General features: G+C 43.4%; 1 protein-coding gene and 1 long non-coding RNA gene across 6 annotated transcripts in view; one reads left to right on the top strand and one right to left on the bottom strand.

Annotated features, from left to right (window-relative positions):
* MAGI2 (membrane associated guanylate kinase, WW and PDZ domain containing 2) overlaps window positions 1-13,870 on the top strand; it is a 1,418,773-nt gene extending 1,404,903 nt beyond the window's left edge. For all 5 annotated transcript variants that reach the window (XM_065939768.1, XM_065939769.1, XM_065939770.1 and 2 more), the window contains one exon: window positions 13,192-13,870. In XM_065939768.1, coding sequence (XP_065795840.1) covers window positions 13,192-13,841 — 650 coding nt within the window. In that variant the 3' untranslated portion in view covers window positions 13,842-13,870. The remainder of the gene's footprint in view (window positions 1-13,191) is intronic.
* Window positions 11,775-15,380, bottom strand: LOC136171076 (uncharacterized). Its single transcript, XR_010663739.1, has 4 exons — window positions 15,235-15,380; window positions 13,864-14,064; window positions 12,602-12,767; window positions 11,775-12,296 (listed from the first exon to the last, which is right to left on the bottom strand). It is a non-coding gene; the product is annotated as an uncharacterized lncRNA (long non-coding RNA).
* Between the last annotated feature and the right edge of the window lie 760 nt (window positions 15,381-16,140).

Here is a 16,140-nt window from a genome sequence, read left to right on the forward strand (position 1 = left end):
GAACCTCCACAATGTTCTCTGTAGTGACTCTTACCAGGTACCATCCCCACCCACAGCTTAGGAGAATCATTTTTTTTCTAGGTCCTCTGCAACACTTACTGCTTGTAGACATTTTGGTGATGGCCTCTCAGACTAGTGCTAGGTGTTATCTTATTTTAGTTTTGATTTACATTTTTATGATAATAAGTGATGTGAAGCATCTTTCTATGTCCTTTACAGGAAAAAATAAAAAGTAAAATTTTTTGGAGTCACAATTCGAGTAAAATTGAAATGGCCTCTCTCTTGAAATGGGCTTCTTAAATTATGGCCTTGTTTTGAATTTTCTTTTGATTACCTACCACAGCACATTTCTTCAGGGCAGGCTGTTATTTACCTGAAGGGCCTTGTGAACCAAACGTTTACTTTTTTATGTCTGGGTATTTCTGTTTTTTTCAGTTCATATTTTTTTATCCATTTTAGTTTCCACCTCAACCTGATATCATATGCTATCTGCCTTTCTCTATCTGACCTGCTTCCCATGGTATGATCATCTCCAAATCCACCTGTGTTGTTCCAAGTGACATTACTTTATTCCTTTTTTTATGGCAGGCAATATTCCTTTGTATATATGTACCACATCCTTATGCACTCATCTGCTAATGGACAGTTTGGTGGCTTCCATGTCTTGGCTATTGAAAGTAGTGTTGCAATGGCGTTGAGGTTCATGTGTCTTTTACCTTAGAGATTTCATCAGGTATATGCCCAGGAGCAGGATTACAGATCATGTGGTAGCTCTCATTTCATTTTTAAAGGCTCTTACCAGGTTACATTCCCACGCAGGGCATAGTAGAGACCTTTTTCACCATGCCATCCCCAAAATCAGTGCTTGTAGACTTTTTGAATGATGGCTTCTGGTAAATCCTTGTAGTTGTGGTTTACATTTCTCTGGTAATGAGTGATGTTGCACATCTTTCCCTGTCCTTTTATAAAAATAAAAGCATTATTGAGTAAAATTGAAATGGCTTCTCTTTGGAAATGGACTTCTTAAAGATACATTTTTTAAATTTTCTTTTTCCCCACCTCTGGTTACTATTCTGATAAGGTGGAGATGAGGGAAAGTCCTGCTGTGGGTTATAAATGAGAGCAGAATGTGGCAGAACCCACACCCAGGGCTTCTGCCTCACCACTTCCACCCTCTCACCCTTCACCCAGGAACAAACCCCAGCCTCTACAAAAGTGCCGTGATCTCTAGGTGGGGTCGCTCTAAGGAAGGAGGCTGGAGGTGGAAACCCCAGCACTAGGAGACATGGAGACCCGGTGACTTCTCAAAGCCTCACACCTCACAGGGTCCATCATCCTTTGGGTGCACTAGGCTTGGCTTAGTTGTCCCACAGCCCACGTGGATCGTGAGACAGTGGTCTCATGAGAGGGACCAGGCAGTACAGGTCAAAGGGTAGCTATCTTTTTTTTTAAGGAACATTCATAGTATCCTTCATGATAGCTCCTACCACCCACAGCATAGGAGTACTCCTTTTTTGCATGCAATCCCCAAGATTTATTGCTTGTAAACCTTTCTACGACGGCCACTCAGACTGGTGCAAGGTGGTACCTCGTTTTAGTTTTGATTTATATTTCTCTGATATTGAGCAGTGCTAAGCATTTTTCCGTGTCTTTTATGTTTTTTTCTTTTTAAAGATTTTTAAGGAAAATTGAATAGCTTCTGTCTTGAAAAGAGCTTCTTGAAAGTGGCTGTGTTTTGAATTTTCTTTTGATTACTTAACCACAGCACATTTCTTGAGGGCAGATTTCATAGCATTGATTTTATAGCTGTGGTAATCATAAATGGCCACGAGGCAGCAGGATTTCTTTTTCCCCAGCTCTGGTTACTCAGGCAAGGGGGAAACGAGGGAACGTCTGTGGTTGTAAATGAGAGCTGAATGTGCCGGAACACATACCCAGGGCTTCTGTCTCCCCACTTCCATCCCCTTACCCTTCATCCAGAATCAAACCCCAACCTCTACAAAAGTGTGGTGGTGAGGGAGCTTTCATCTCTGTGTGGGGTGACTCTAAGGAGGGAGACTGGAGTGGGAGTCGCAGCACCGGGGGACAGAGAGACCAGGTGAGTCCTGAGTCTCGCAGCCCACAGGGTCCCTCACCTTCGGGAGCTCTGCACTTGACTTTCAGACGCCCCGCCTGGATCTGGGGACTGTGGTCCCATGCAGAGTGACGGGCACTGCAGGTCTAAGGGGGCTCCTTTCCTGCCCCAGCCTTCTCGCTCCCTCAGCCTTAGGACAGTCCAGCCTGAGGACCCTAGTTGCTCAGACCCCAGGGATGTCCCACCAGTACCAAACACCCATGCCGGAGGGGAGTATAGCAGACATCATTCCTGTTTATCATTTTGTATCATTTTTATTTCTATTGGAACAGAGATAAACAATGTGGCTTTTGTTTTCTCCATCAAGCACATGCATTCAGTTACACATACCACTATATCTACTGGTTTTTCCCCCTTTTCCCAGATAGCTTTTTCCAGTGTGTTGACTAGTATTCCCTGTACAAAACAATAGGTCCTTGTTGATTATCTATACAGATACCAGTTTTCATATAATAATTGCACATGCTAATTTATCCCTGTCCAGTATTTTCTCTCTCCAGTAACCATAGGTTTCTTTTCTAAGCCTCTGAATGTATTTCTGTTTGGTCAATTCATGTATTTCTATCCATTTTTAGATTGTACCCCAGCGTGATATGTATGCTATCTGTTTTTCTCTGTATAACCTGCTACCCATGATGTGATCATCTCCAAGTCCACCTATGTTGTTGAAAGTAGCATTAATTTATTCTATTTCATGGCTGCCCAACATTCCCTTGTATACATGCACCACGTCTTCCTTATGCATTCGTCTGCTGATGGACAGGTCGTGTCTATTGAAAGTAGTGTTGAAATGACATTATGGCGCATGTTTCTTTTCCCTTAGGGTTTTGTCGGGCATCTATCCAGAGGTGAGATTGCAGATCATGTGGTAGCATCTACTTCATTTTTAAAGGAACCTCTGTCGTGTCATTCCTAGTGGCTCTTACCAGGTTACATTCCCACCCACAGTGCAGGGGAGTTCATTTCTCCACAACTTTCCCAGCACTTACTGGTGTAGACTTTTTGATGATGCCTGCTCTAATTGATGCAAGGATGCACCTCATTTTAGTTTTGATTTACATTTCTTTGATAATGAGGGATGTTGACCGTCTTTCCAAGTAGTTTACATAAAAATGAGTAACGTTGAAATGACTTTTCTCCTGAAATGAGCATCTTGAAAGTTGGCCTTTTAATAAACTATTTTTCAAGTATGACTTTACAATTCAAGGTCTTTTTTTTTTTTAATGAACCCAATAACCTTGTGAGTGATTCCCCAAAGCACTGATTTTATGTTGTAGTTTATGAAACAGCCACAAGGTGGCAGGAGTCCATCCTCTCCACCTCTGGTAACCAGGGTGAGGGGATGATTAGCGGCAATCCTGCTCTTAGGTTGTAAGGAGGGCGGAATGTGCCAGAATACAGACCCACGACTTCTCTCACGACTTCCATCCCCTTACCTTTCAATATGGGAGAAATCCCAACCCCTGCAAAAGCGCTGTGTTGTGTGTGTTGCCTATACATGGAGTGACTGTAAGGAAGGAGACTGGAGGTGGGAACCCCAGCACCAGGGGACCTGGAGACCAGGTGACTCCTCAGAGTCCTGGCACCCAGAGGGGCCATCATCCTTTGGGTGCACTATGCTTGGCTTTGCTGTCCGAGGACCCACCTTGATCCCACGTGGAGGGACCAGGAACTGTGGGCCCAAGGGACTTCCTTTCCTGGCAGATCCTTTCCATCCCCCTCAGTCCAGCTTTTCAACTCAATCCGGTTCAGGCTCTAGGGATGGTACCCCCAGCCCTGACCACACAGGCGAGAGGTGACTATAGTAGGCATTATTCCTTTTATGATATCTTCATTTAATTTTTAGTTTCTAGTGCAGTACAGTTGATTTCCAAACTTGCATTTGTTTTGGCATCGATTCAGTTACAGATAGGAGTACATCTACTTGTTTTTGGACTCTACTCCCAGACAGCTTCTTCCAGAGCGTTGAGTAGAGTTCCCTATGTTGGACAGTAGGGCCTTGTTGACTATTTTAGAAATATCAGAAAAGAAAGTGAACTCGCTCAGTCGTGTCCGACTCTTTGTGACCCCCACGGACTGTAGCCTGTCAGACTCCCCTGTCCATGTGATTCTCCAGGCAAGAGTACTGGAGTGGGTTGCTGTTTCCTTCTCCAGGGGATCTTCCTGACCCAGGGGTCGAACCTGGGTCTCTCGCACTGGGGGCAGACTCTTTACCATCTGAGCCACCAGGGAAGCCCAAGAAATACGTTACATGTTAATCCCAAAGTGCTAATCTACTTGTCTTCTGCATAACTTTCTTTTCTAAGTCTCTGAGCATTTCTCTCTTTTGTCAATTTGTGTATTTCTATCCATCTTTAGATTACACTTCAAACTAGTATCATATGGTGTCTATTTTTGTCTGTCTGACCTGGTTCCATAGTATGGGCATCTCCAGTGCCAACACTGGACATACAGCTGTAGTTCTGGGAGATGACCATGGGGTGGCAGGATTTCTTCCTCCCCACCTCTGGTTACTCAGGCAGGGAAAGTCTGCGGTTATAAATGAGAGTTGAATGTGCCAGAACACACATCCAGGGCTTCCGTCTCACCACTTTCACCCCCATACCCTTCATCCAGGAACAAATCCAAGTACCTGCAAAAGCACTGTGATGAGGGAACTGTCGTCTGTAGGCAGGATGACTCTAAGGAAGGAGGCTGGAGGTGGGAACCCCAGGGCCCGTCACCTTTGGGTGCACTAGACCTGGCTTTGCTGTCAGACGCCCCGCCTGGGTCTGGGGCCTGCGATCCCATGCAGAGGGACCAGGCAGTGCAGGTCTAAGGGCTCCTTTCCTGCCCCATCCTTCTCGCTCCCTCAGCCTGAGGATGGTCCAGCCTGAGGACCCTAGCTGCTCAGACTCCAGGAATGTCCCACCAGCCCTGTTCACCCAGGTGTGAGGAGGAGAATATACTAGGCATCATTCATGTTTATATTTTTATTTCTACTGAAATACAGTTGATAAACTTGGGTCTGTTTTCCTTGTCAAGCAGCTTGATTCAGTTATGCATAGGGCTATGTGTACTCATTTCCGGCCACTTTTCCCAGATAGCTTGTTCCAGATTGTTGCGTGAATACCCTGCACTGGACAGTAGGTCCTTGTTGAGTATCTCTACAGATATGCTAATCCCAAAGTGCTAATCTATCCCTCTCTTGCACCTACCTTTAGTAACCAGAAATTTCTTATGTCTGTGTATTTTTGTTTTGTTAATTTGTGTATTTCTATCCATTTTTTTCCCACCTCGACCTGGCATCATATGCTGTCTTTCTCTGTATGACCTGTTAACCACAGTATGATCATCTCCAAATCCAGCGGTGTTTTCCCAAGTGGCATTACTTTATGACTGAGCAATATTCCATTGTATATATGTACCACATCCTTATGCACTCATCTGCTAATAGACAGTTTGGTGGCTTCCAGGACTTTGCTATTGAAAGTAGTGTTGCAATGACATTGGGAGGCATGTACTTTTACCTTATTGTTTCCTTCAGTACATTCCCAGGTGTGGGCTTGTGGATCATATGATAGCTTTGTTTTTTAGGAATCCTAATGTACTATGCTTAGTCATTCAGTCATGTCTGACTCTTTGAGACCCTATGGACTGTAGCCCACCAGGCTCCTCTGTCCATGGGTATTGTCCAGACAAGAATACTGGGGCAGGTTGCCATGCCCTCCTCCAGGGGATCTCCAGGGATCTAACCTAGGTCTCTTGCATTGCAGGCAGATTCTTTACCGTCTGAGCCACCATAGTGGCCTTCATCATGGCTCCCACCCACAGTGTAGGAGAATTCTTTCTCCATGCCCTCCTCCACATTTATTGCATATAGACATTTTAGTGAAGGCCATTCTACTTGTGGGAAGTGATACCTTGTAGTTTTATTTTGCGTTTCTGTGATAGTAAGTGGTATTAAACATATTTTCATGCCCTTTTTGGCCATCTGTATATCTTCTTTGGAGAATGTCTGTTTAGATAGCTACACATTTCAATTTTTCTTCATATTGAGCTGCAAGGTCTATTTGGGTTCAAACGATGAATGTTATCGCTGACATATATATAAACATTCACATATATATTCTTCTATGTGATCATCCATACTTCTGTGATGGAAGCAGAGCAAACATTCCCTAATTCTCCGTTGTCATTTTCAGTTGAGAAACTGAAGCTGGAAAGGGTTACATAACCTGCCTGAGTTCACCCCCCGCCCCCCAAGTGTTTGGTTAAAGTGAAATGAGTCGCTCGGTCGTGTCCGACTCTGCAACCCCATGGACTATACAGTCCATGGAATTCTTCAGGCCAGAATACTGGAGTGGGTAGCTTTTCCCTTCTCCAGGGGATCTTCCCAACCCAGGGATCGAACCCAGGTCTCCCACATTGCAGGTGGATTCTTCACCAGCTGAGCCACAAGTGTTTGGGCTCAAGCCTGGCTGCTCTGGATACTCTTCTCTCCACAGGATGCTGACTGACTGACTTTAAGACAAATGGGGTCACTTACTACTTAGCAGAGCACTGAGGCTCTAGGTCAGCAGCCAGCCCAGGCAGAATTCTGGAAGGTGAAGTCTGTCCTTCCCAGGTGTGCTAGATATCTCCACCTGCTTCTCTTCTGTCAGTTATCTCTGATCTCTGAAGCCTAACTCCTGGCTACTAACACTTAGAAAAAAGCCTATTGCACAAATTTCTTCCTTGACTGTTTCCTCTTCCCACCCTAATGGGCAGTGGTTTTCAGACTATTCCGTTAGAGCTTCCAGGTTCCTGAGAAATGGCCAGAGGAGCCATTGCAGGTGGGCTTGGGGGTGAATGGGAGAGAATGTGGCTCCACTCAGCCAACCAAAGATGTCCAGCTTTTATCTGTTTTACGTATTGGACTTTTAAGATTTTAATTTAGAAGAATGCATTGCTTTCTAAAACATGCTTAGAATAAATAAACCAACATGTTTCTCTTCTACCTTGTAGATAGTTTACTAATTAAGATTGATCTGTGGACATCCCCACACCCTTGGTTCAATCTGGATTATCAAGATGTACATTGTTTAAAAAAAAAAAAGCTTAATTTCAAAATCTGTTCTCCGTGACACCCCTCTGATGGGTTATACCAGGATATGGACTCTCTCTAGCCCTGGGGACACACTTGGCTGTTATCTGTAGATCTTGACTGTCTTCTTCAGTTTACTCCAGTGCAACGTCTGGATAAGCTCTTCTTCCATGTGTTTCCTGATGTGGAAAAAGTTAAGAAGAACTAAAGTACCAGACGCACTAAAATATAATAATACTCAGGGCTTGGGCTCTGGAATTTTATGTAGTCAGTCATCTTGATTCTCACTAGCTGAGTGGTCCTAGTAAATTGCTTAACTAAGCCTCAGTTTTCTCATCTGTGAAATGGGGATGACAGCACCATTTCTTAAGAGCTGGTGAGAGGATTAAAAAAGAATATATGTGACATGGCACAGTACCTGGTATGATACTTAGGACACAGTAAACAGTAGATCCACTGTTAATAGCCCCACCTTGCACTGAGATTTGCCCTCAACCATGGAAGTAAATTTTGCCATGGCTTTTCTACTGCTGCACCTTTGATAATGCTTGCAAAAGAGTATAGATGTGAAACATCAATAAACAAATATACACATTAATAACTTTAAAAACTGTGACTATAACACCTAATTTACACTCTCTGATAATAAAAGTGAAACAAATACATATTTGAAGGCTATTAACCGTGCCTCCAGACTGGAAACACTGCTTCAGAAAGAGCATAATCAAATACTTTTTTCTGAAATTTTTTTAAATGCACATTTTTATTTATATTTTGTTACAAAAAACAATCATCTGCATGATGGTAGAACAAATCCTAATGAGCCATTATGCTTTGAACACATCTTAACAAGATTTTTCTTCTGAATACCAAAATGACTTCACATTACTGTCTTTTGATCTAATCATTTATATTTTCTTATAATATTCTAAATTAGAAGAAAATATATTTCTGTATAACCATATCAGTATTCTCTAACCCAGTCAATTTATAAGAAATAACACTTACCAAATCCAGAAATCTCTTTGCAGAAATTTTATTCATTTCAGCAAAAGTACTTATGTAAAAGATGTTTCCAATATCTAGTTCAAATATTTTTTATATTATCCTTTATATTTATCCTTTTAATATTTTATTGAAGTATAGTTGATTTACAATGTAGTGGTAAGTTCTGTTCTACAGTAAAGTGAGTATATGCACATTCTTTTTTCTATATGCTTTTCTGTTATAGCTTATCATAGGATATTGAATATCTCTGTGCTACAAAGTAGGACCTTGTTTATCCATTCTATATATCAAAGCTTACATCTGCTAACCCCACCCTCATCCTCCCCCTCCCCTCTGGCAACCACCAGTATGTCCTCTATGTCCGTGTTTCTGTTTTATAGATCGATTCATTTGTGTCACTTTAGATTCCACGTGTAAGAGATATCATATGGTATCTGTCTTTCTCTTTCTGACTTACTCCACTCAGTATGATAATCTCTAGTTGCATCTAGGTTATTGCAAATGGCATTATTTTTTGGTGTGTAGTATTCCAATGTATATATGTACCAGATCTTTATCCATTCATCTGGATGGACATTCAGATTGTGGGATTGCTGGATCATATAGTAACCCTATTTTTAGTCTTCTTAGCAGTTTCTGGAAAACCACTATTGTGTTTTCCACAGTGGCTATACCAACTTACATTCTCAACAACACTCTAGGAGAGTTTCCTTTTCTCCACATCCTCTCCAGCATTTGTTATTTGCAGTTTTCATAATGGCCATTCTGACCACTGTGAGGTGGTACCTCACTGTAAGTTTTGATTTGCATTTCTCTAATATTATTAGCAATAAGGAACATCTTTTATAAGCTTCTAAGTTTGATTAGGTCCCATTTGTTTCCTTTTCTATTGCCTTGGGAGACTGACCAAAGGAAACACTGGCAGTTTATGTCAGAGAATGTTCTGCCTATGTTCTCTTCTAGGAGTTTTACGATGTCATGTCTTATATTTAAGTCTTTAAATGCGATTTTGAGTTTATTTTTGTGTATGGTGTGAGGGTATGTTCTAACTTCATTGATTTACATGCAGCTATCCAACTTTTCCAACACCACTTGAAGAGACTATTTCCACTGTAGATGAGATTTTCAATTCAATTCAGGTTCAAGGTGTGACAACATGAGGGATATTTTTAAAGCATATTATCCCCAACCTTAAGACATCTAATCTCACTTTTCTGATTCCAGCTAATAATATGCCCAGCATTTCCACAGATCAACACAACACCCCAGCTCTGGTAACTGTTCCTCCGTGACCAAGATTCAAACACAAACAGCATTTCAGAGACTATTTGGATTAATAAAAGATCTGCCTCTGACAGTGCTTTAGATGGAAGTTCCTGTTGAGCTGCCCTAGAAGAGATGAGCCCCAATCAAGAGTTGATAGCAAAGGAGTCTAGTGACAGTATTCTAGCTGAGCTTGTAGAACTTCACCCCATTCAGAAAGTCATTCAACAACCCTGCTCTATTACCTTCTGCTATGTAGTCTTGAACAAGGTAAATTTTGTGCCTTGGTTTCCCCATTTGTAAATGTGCAAGTTTACAGATGAGTAAATACATCTTAAGAGTTCAGAATAGTTCCTGGTACCTAGGAAGCACTTCAATCCGTGTTAGCTATAGTCAGTCATTCCAATGGTGGTGACAGTGCTATTACTTTCTGGGACACCTTAATCCAAAAGGCAGCCAGTAGGCTTCAGGCCCCAGACCTCACTGAGAGGAGGAGAGAAGTGCAGGAACTCTTTTTCAGAGTTTGGGGGACCAGTCAGCCCAAGCTGGAAGCCTGGAGGCCGTTAGGTAAGGGGTAGAGCAGGAGACAGATCCTCTTTCCCTGCCACAATACCTGGCTGGCTTCCTTCCTTCCAAGGGTCTCCCTTACCCTTCAGCACAGAAAAAAATATCACCTCTTCCTTGACTTGTTTTCCTCTTCTATACAAATTTTTGCTGCCAATAAGAGCCACCTGGGAAAACCAATAAAAATATTTACTACAGTATTTACTACAATAAGTAGTACAATAAGTAAAGATATTTACTACACTAAGTAGTTTATTACTAGCAGATCACCTCTCTGGTTATTGTCACTCTAGTGATATTCAATAAAATAAAAAAGTGGTCGAAGCACAGTAGATAAGGGTTTTTTTTTTTTCTTTTTAGAGCTTGGACATATGAAGTGAAAGAGGGCATTTTATTTTTTCAATATTGCCAGGTTCCTACAAGATAATTTAAGAGGTCGTACATCTTTTATCCCAGAGATAATGGTGTGTGTGTGTGTGTAATGTGTGTACACCCATATACTAGTAATATGTAATGTGTATTCACTGGTTTGTTTTCTAGGAGAGTTCCAAACTGGCTAGAGTTGATAGCAGCAAGGGGAAGGAAACTGATCCTAACTTAGGAAAGGGGTTTGCTTCTCCCTCGAGGGCACGTAAGATATGTCGGTTCTGTCTTACCTGTGGGCTAATCTGAACATTCACTGGCATGCTGATTCATGCTTCCATAGGGATGGCGTTCCTTTAACCAAAGGCATTATTATTGTTGTACTGAGAAGATTACAGAGGGAAAGCACATCTGTTGTATCAGGTGGACTTGGATCGGGAACCTCTCCACACTCTGCCTCCGAGAAGCCACCAGGGAAAGCTGAGGACTCTCCCCGTGGACTTCCTGTCACTGGTGTCCTTCTGCTCTCTTCCCGCAGACTTCCTTCTTTCCTCTCACACTGCAAACAGATGTCATCATTTCATCACCATCCTCCCCTTGGAAAGTCTTCCATTTCTATTTGTGCAGTAGATTTAGTTTTTCTTCAAATATACAGTGAACAGGTATTATTGTGTCAAGCACTATGCTAGATGCTAAGGCCACTGTGATACACAAGACCAGTGTGGTCACTACCCTCATGAAACTTACAATCTATTAATTGAGACTTATGTTAATCAAAGGGGCAGCCAAGTATTAATTCCAAATGATAAACACTATGAGGAAATAAAAGGGCAAGCAGCTCTCAAGGAGACCAGAGTACCTACTGTGGGTTGGGGTTCTCTTGGGTAATATTCAGGAGTCCTAAAGAATGAAAAAGAACTCACCATGTGAATCACTGGGGGGTGCAGAGGAGCCGGCAATGATGTATGGTCCCAGAATACAGAATGAGCTTGTATGTTTGAGTAACTGCACAAAGACCAATGTGGATGAGGAAAGGGGGATGAATATAATAGAGGTGAAGCTGGGGAGGCTGGCCGGGGCCAGATGAGGCATGCTTTTGTGGGCCTTGTTAGTGATCTTAGTCTTAAGAGCAGTGAGAATCCACCAAAAGTTTTAAGCAAAGGAATGGCATGATCAAATTTATGTCTCAGAGACATTGCTGTGGCTGCTGCATGGAGACCAGAGGTAGGGAAAAGGAGAAGTAAAGAGAAGGCTGGGTCATGGTAGGAGCCCAGGTGGGAAACCGCAGTTTGATAGGAACTGCACTTTGTCTGTAGACGGCCTTAGATAATATAGTCCATTTGGATAATATTGAGTCTTTCAATCCAGGGTGACGGTGGCCTCATAGAATGAGTTTGGAAGTTTTCCTTCGTCTGAAATAGTTTCAAGATAGACGTTAATTAACTCTTTTCTAAATGTTTGGTAGAATTCGCCTATGAAACCATCTGGTCCTGGACTTTTGTTTGTTGGGAGTTTTTAAATCACAGATTCAATTTTAGTACTTGTCATTGGGCTGTTCTTGTTTTTGTTTTTTGTTTTTACTTCTTCCAGGTTCAGTCGTGGGAGACTGTACCTTTCTAAGAATATGCCTATTTCTTCTAGGTTGTGGGAGGACTTTTGCAATGTAATTATTCTCCAGTTTGTGGGTCTCCCACCCGGGTGGTAAGGGATTTGATTTTATCGTGAGTGTGCCCCTCCTACCGCTGTCTCGTGGTTTCTTCTTGTGTCTTTGGATGCAGAATATCTTTTTCTGGTAGATTCCTGTCTTTTATCAGTGGCTGTTGAGCAGTTAGTTGTGACTAGCATGCTCATGAAAGGTCCTTTTACTCTGTCATCTTGTCTCCAATCAACCTCAGGTTCCTGCAGAATAAAATAATTTGTGTTTTAACAATAAAGTTTGAACATCTAGTACACAACTTTATATTACCTGTTTGAATCTTGGAACTCAGGTTGACAATATAACGCCAAAGGAAAGTTGGAAATTATACAGTATATATATGTGTGTGTATATATGTATATAGGAAAGAGTTCCTAAAGGGTGTCCATCTAGGAAGTCAAAGTTTCTGCAAAACTTTCTAACACTTTAAGGCAGAGCCTCATAGAAGGGTCCCTCCTTCCACACCAGCCTGGTCCCACTGCCCACCCCTGTCCTCAGAAAAACGAACCTTTTTAGGTGTCTTTATCCAAATTCTCTGTCTGGTGGTCGCTAAGAAATATGTCTTGAGTGACACTGAACTGTGAGAAAGTCACTCCCCCAACTTCTTCCAGAGAATGCAGGCCAGTGTTTCTCAAAAGCTGGTTCTCCAATCATTTTCTGAATTACCTGAATGCCTGTTAAAAATGCAAAGGACTTCCGTGGCCCTATCCTACTGGAAGCTCTGGGTCTGACCATCGAAGAATCTGTATTTTTCACGGCTGCCCTAGGTGATTTACGTTCTGCCAAGTCACTGTCAGACCTGATGACACCCCAGGGAGTTAGAAAGGGCCAGGGCAAAGGGATGGATTAGGCCTGGGCTTTCTTAACAGCCTTCCTGAACCACCAAGGAGGGAAGGGGTGAGGCAGGGGATGGGAACAGAGACCCCCGGGGGGAGGTCAGCTGCCCTCTTGGCAGTGTGGGTGGGGGTGGCAGTGGCTTGGGGCGTCGAGAGCAGGGGGTCCCCGGCCACCTGCTCTCATTCCCAACGTGGAGGGAGGTGGCGGGACGCGGAAAGCGTGTGCGGCTGGCCCCTAATGCCTGCGCTTCCTGCCCCACAGACGAACCCGGCTCCTGGAGTTCTCCCGCTGCCGCCTCCCCAGGTCTGCCGGAAGTAGGCGTCTCCCTGGAGGACGTCCTCTCTCCATTCTCTCCATCACATCCAGCCCCACCCTCCGACCCTTCCCACCAGATAAGCCCAGACCCAACTTGGGATATCAAAAGGGAACACGACGTTAGGAAACCAAAGGAGCTTTCAGCCGGCAGCCAGAAGAAGCAGCGCCTTGGGGAGCAGAGCGAGCGCTCGGCCAGCCCGCAGAGGGCCGTGCAACCCGGGCTCGAGGAAGTGCCTGGCGGCCAGGGGCAGCCTGAGGCCGGCAGGCCCTCCTCGGAGACCAGGGCGCCTGGGCCCGCAGTGGCCGAAGCGGCGCGGGCCGGCAACAAGGAGGGGCTGCAGGCCACAGCGGGCTCCGAGCTCGGCCGGCACGGAGGCCCCGGCGCGGCACCTGCGTTCGTGGGCCCGGGCCGCGGCGGGGGCGCGCGGGAGGTCGAGGGCCGGGCGGGGGCGCGGGCGGGGTCCAGGCAGGGCGCGCGGCCCCCCGGGGGCGCCCCTGTGCGCAAGGCTGCCGTGGCGCCCGGGCCGTGGAAGGTGCCAGGCTCCGACAAGCTGCCGGGCGTCCTCAAACCCGGTGCCTCAGCCCCGGGGAGATGAGCCCGCCGCCCCGCCTCAGTACCTGCAGGCCGTTCTTCTTAGGTTCCGTCTCTCGGCGTTTTAATTTATTTCCACTGTCACATGCATAAATCCACGAGGCACCAAGGCTTGGGAGCACCGACGTGAAGCCCCACGTGTCCAACAAGCATGGTCCGGACGGTGTCCGCAGTGCAGACCTAAACTGATCCTAAAGCCCCCTGTTACACAGTGGGGGCTTTGGCAGCTACGGAAGAACCAAAATAACATGAAGAACATCACAGAGAGTGCAGTGTAGCTTTAGTAAAAGAAAAAAAAGAAAAGAAAAAAAAATTTCCCCCACTGCATGAAGGATTTGGATGTCATCCAAACTTTGTTTCAAGAAACTGGACAAGTTAAGAGCAATCACAAACTGGAATATCGCCTTAAAAATCAAACTGCACGGAGCAAGCTGAAACCGAGACAAGATTATATCTTTTAATTGATCTGAAGAGTTGTAAATAAATTGTTCTTGACATATCTAGACAGGGGTTAAAAGGTTTCTTTGAAACATTCAGAACTGTTCGCCCATGACCTGTTTCCACGGCTCACGCGTGGCACCCATCACCAGTCTTAGAAGCAGTGTTCCCTGCACACTTGCAGGGTGAGTTAGAAACCTAGTGAATTCACTGGTGTGATGCCATTTGTACTGCCATTTCTGTAATCACGTTTCTGTACATTTCAGTGGTAGAAAAAAAGGTTTTAAAAATTGTATTCTAGGGAACAGTTTGCCATAAGTCAGAATTTTGCAGTTTAGCTCATAGATCTTAATCAGTTTTCATCTACAATACAAACTTTATAATTGAAGGACCACAATTTGTTAAATTGAGATTGGCATTGTTGCAGTTCCTTTGAGAAGGCTTTCCTCTCGTCTCAGGCTCAGAGATAGCAGTTTCCTTGACAGCAGTGTTATATTTCACTCATTTTGTTGTCTTTTTAAGAACCCTCTTTCCATTACATTGCACCTTGACAGAACAAAGTATTCCTCCTACATTTCTCAGATTACAGTGAATCTCTAATATTAAAAAATCATTATTATAGCCCATTTATTTTCATTAAAGAACACAGATCTTTTTAGCATTCTTTTCTGCTTATCTTTCTTATTATTTCTCCTTTTATTTCTATTTGGTTTGCTTTTTTGTCTAGATGTTTGTTTTCCTTGTCCATGGTTGATAACCTAGGAAAATTCCCAAGGCTTGACTAGCTTCTCTGCCATTTTAATTTTTACCTTCAGTTAATTATCCATGCATTCTTATTTGTAGCTACACATACTAAAAGGCAAATGTTTCAGAGGGCAGTTTCTCTTTAATGTGACCTGAAATAATGAGGCTTCCCATACTCTGCCCCTCACAGGAGTTCACATGTAAATAAGCCTTACCTCCCCAACTTGAAGTCAGAACGTCAAACAGGGCGATCAGGTCCACCACAAGAGGGCACATGTAAACTGCTTCCTTGGGTCGCCTCTTCCCTCTAAGTGCAGTATCCTGAGCACCAGCTGTTTAATTCCCATCAGGCAGAGGTATAGTTTAGTTGTTTGACAAGAGGACAATAGAGTTGAAAGCCTCAAGTAAGAGTCTTGCAGCCTGTAAAAGCAATTTCCAAAAAATGAAACTTAGTCATCATAAACTAAAGCACAAACACATGTAGCAGTTTACAGTACTTCTGGCTTAATCTCAATTAGTCTTTCTCCCTGGACTAGAAATCCAGTCTATTTTGCCATTAAGTTATTGAATCTGGTTTTGGACAATGCTTCTGTAGTGTAGCTGCACGTCCGGGTACTGTATCCTCTGACCTTTATTTTCCATGTGTTACAAAAGGACGAAAAACCCTGAGATTACGCTTGCATAAACTCTAATTTGCACAGTTCACAGCTACTACTTGTGCAGTAATTGCTTTATGCGGCTGTAATCCATAACCTGTGAAGACAGCACATCATCTAAACCCCATTCCAAGTAATATTTCCGTGTAGTGTTAGCGGTGAATTTACCCTGTACAGTGTATCTCTATAAATATAATTACATGTATTAATAGTCACAGAAAGACTGTAAGTGAGCAACTATTTTTATGAAACGCACCACTATGGATAAATTAACTTTTACAGAAATCTTGTTTACTGTATGATATTCTAAAACACTGTCAAATAAAATATATATCCAAAAATATTTTCTTTTTCCAACTATATAGGCTGTGTGTTGTCAACTCAAAACAAAACTCACAGCATGAGAGTTGTGAGTTAAGTCTTATTTGGGGCAAAATGAGGACTATAGCCCAGAAGACAGCATTT

This window comes from Muntiacus reevesi, chromosome 6 (assembly GCF_963930625.1).
Source record: "Muntiacus reevesi chromosome 6, mMunRee1.1, whole genome shotgun sequence".
NCBI classification, from domain to species: Eukaryota; Metazoa; Chordata; class Mammalia; order Artiodactyla; family Cervidae; genus Muntiacus; species Muntiacus reevesi.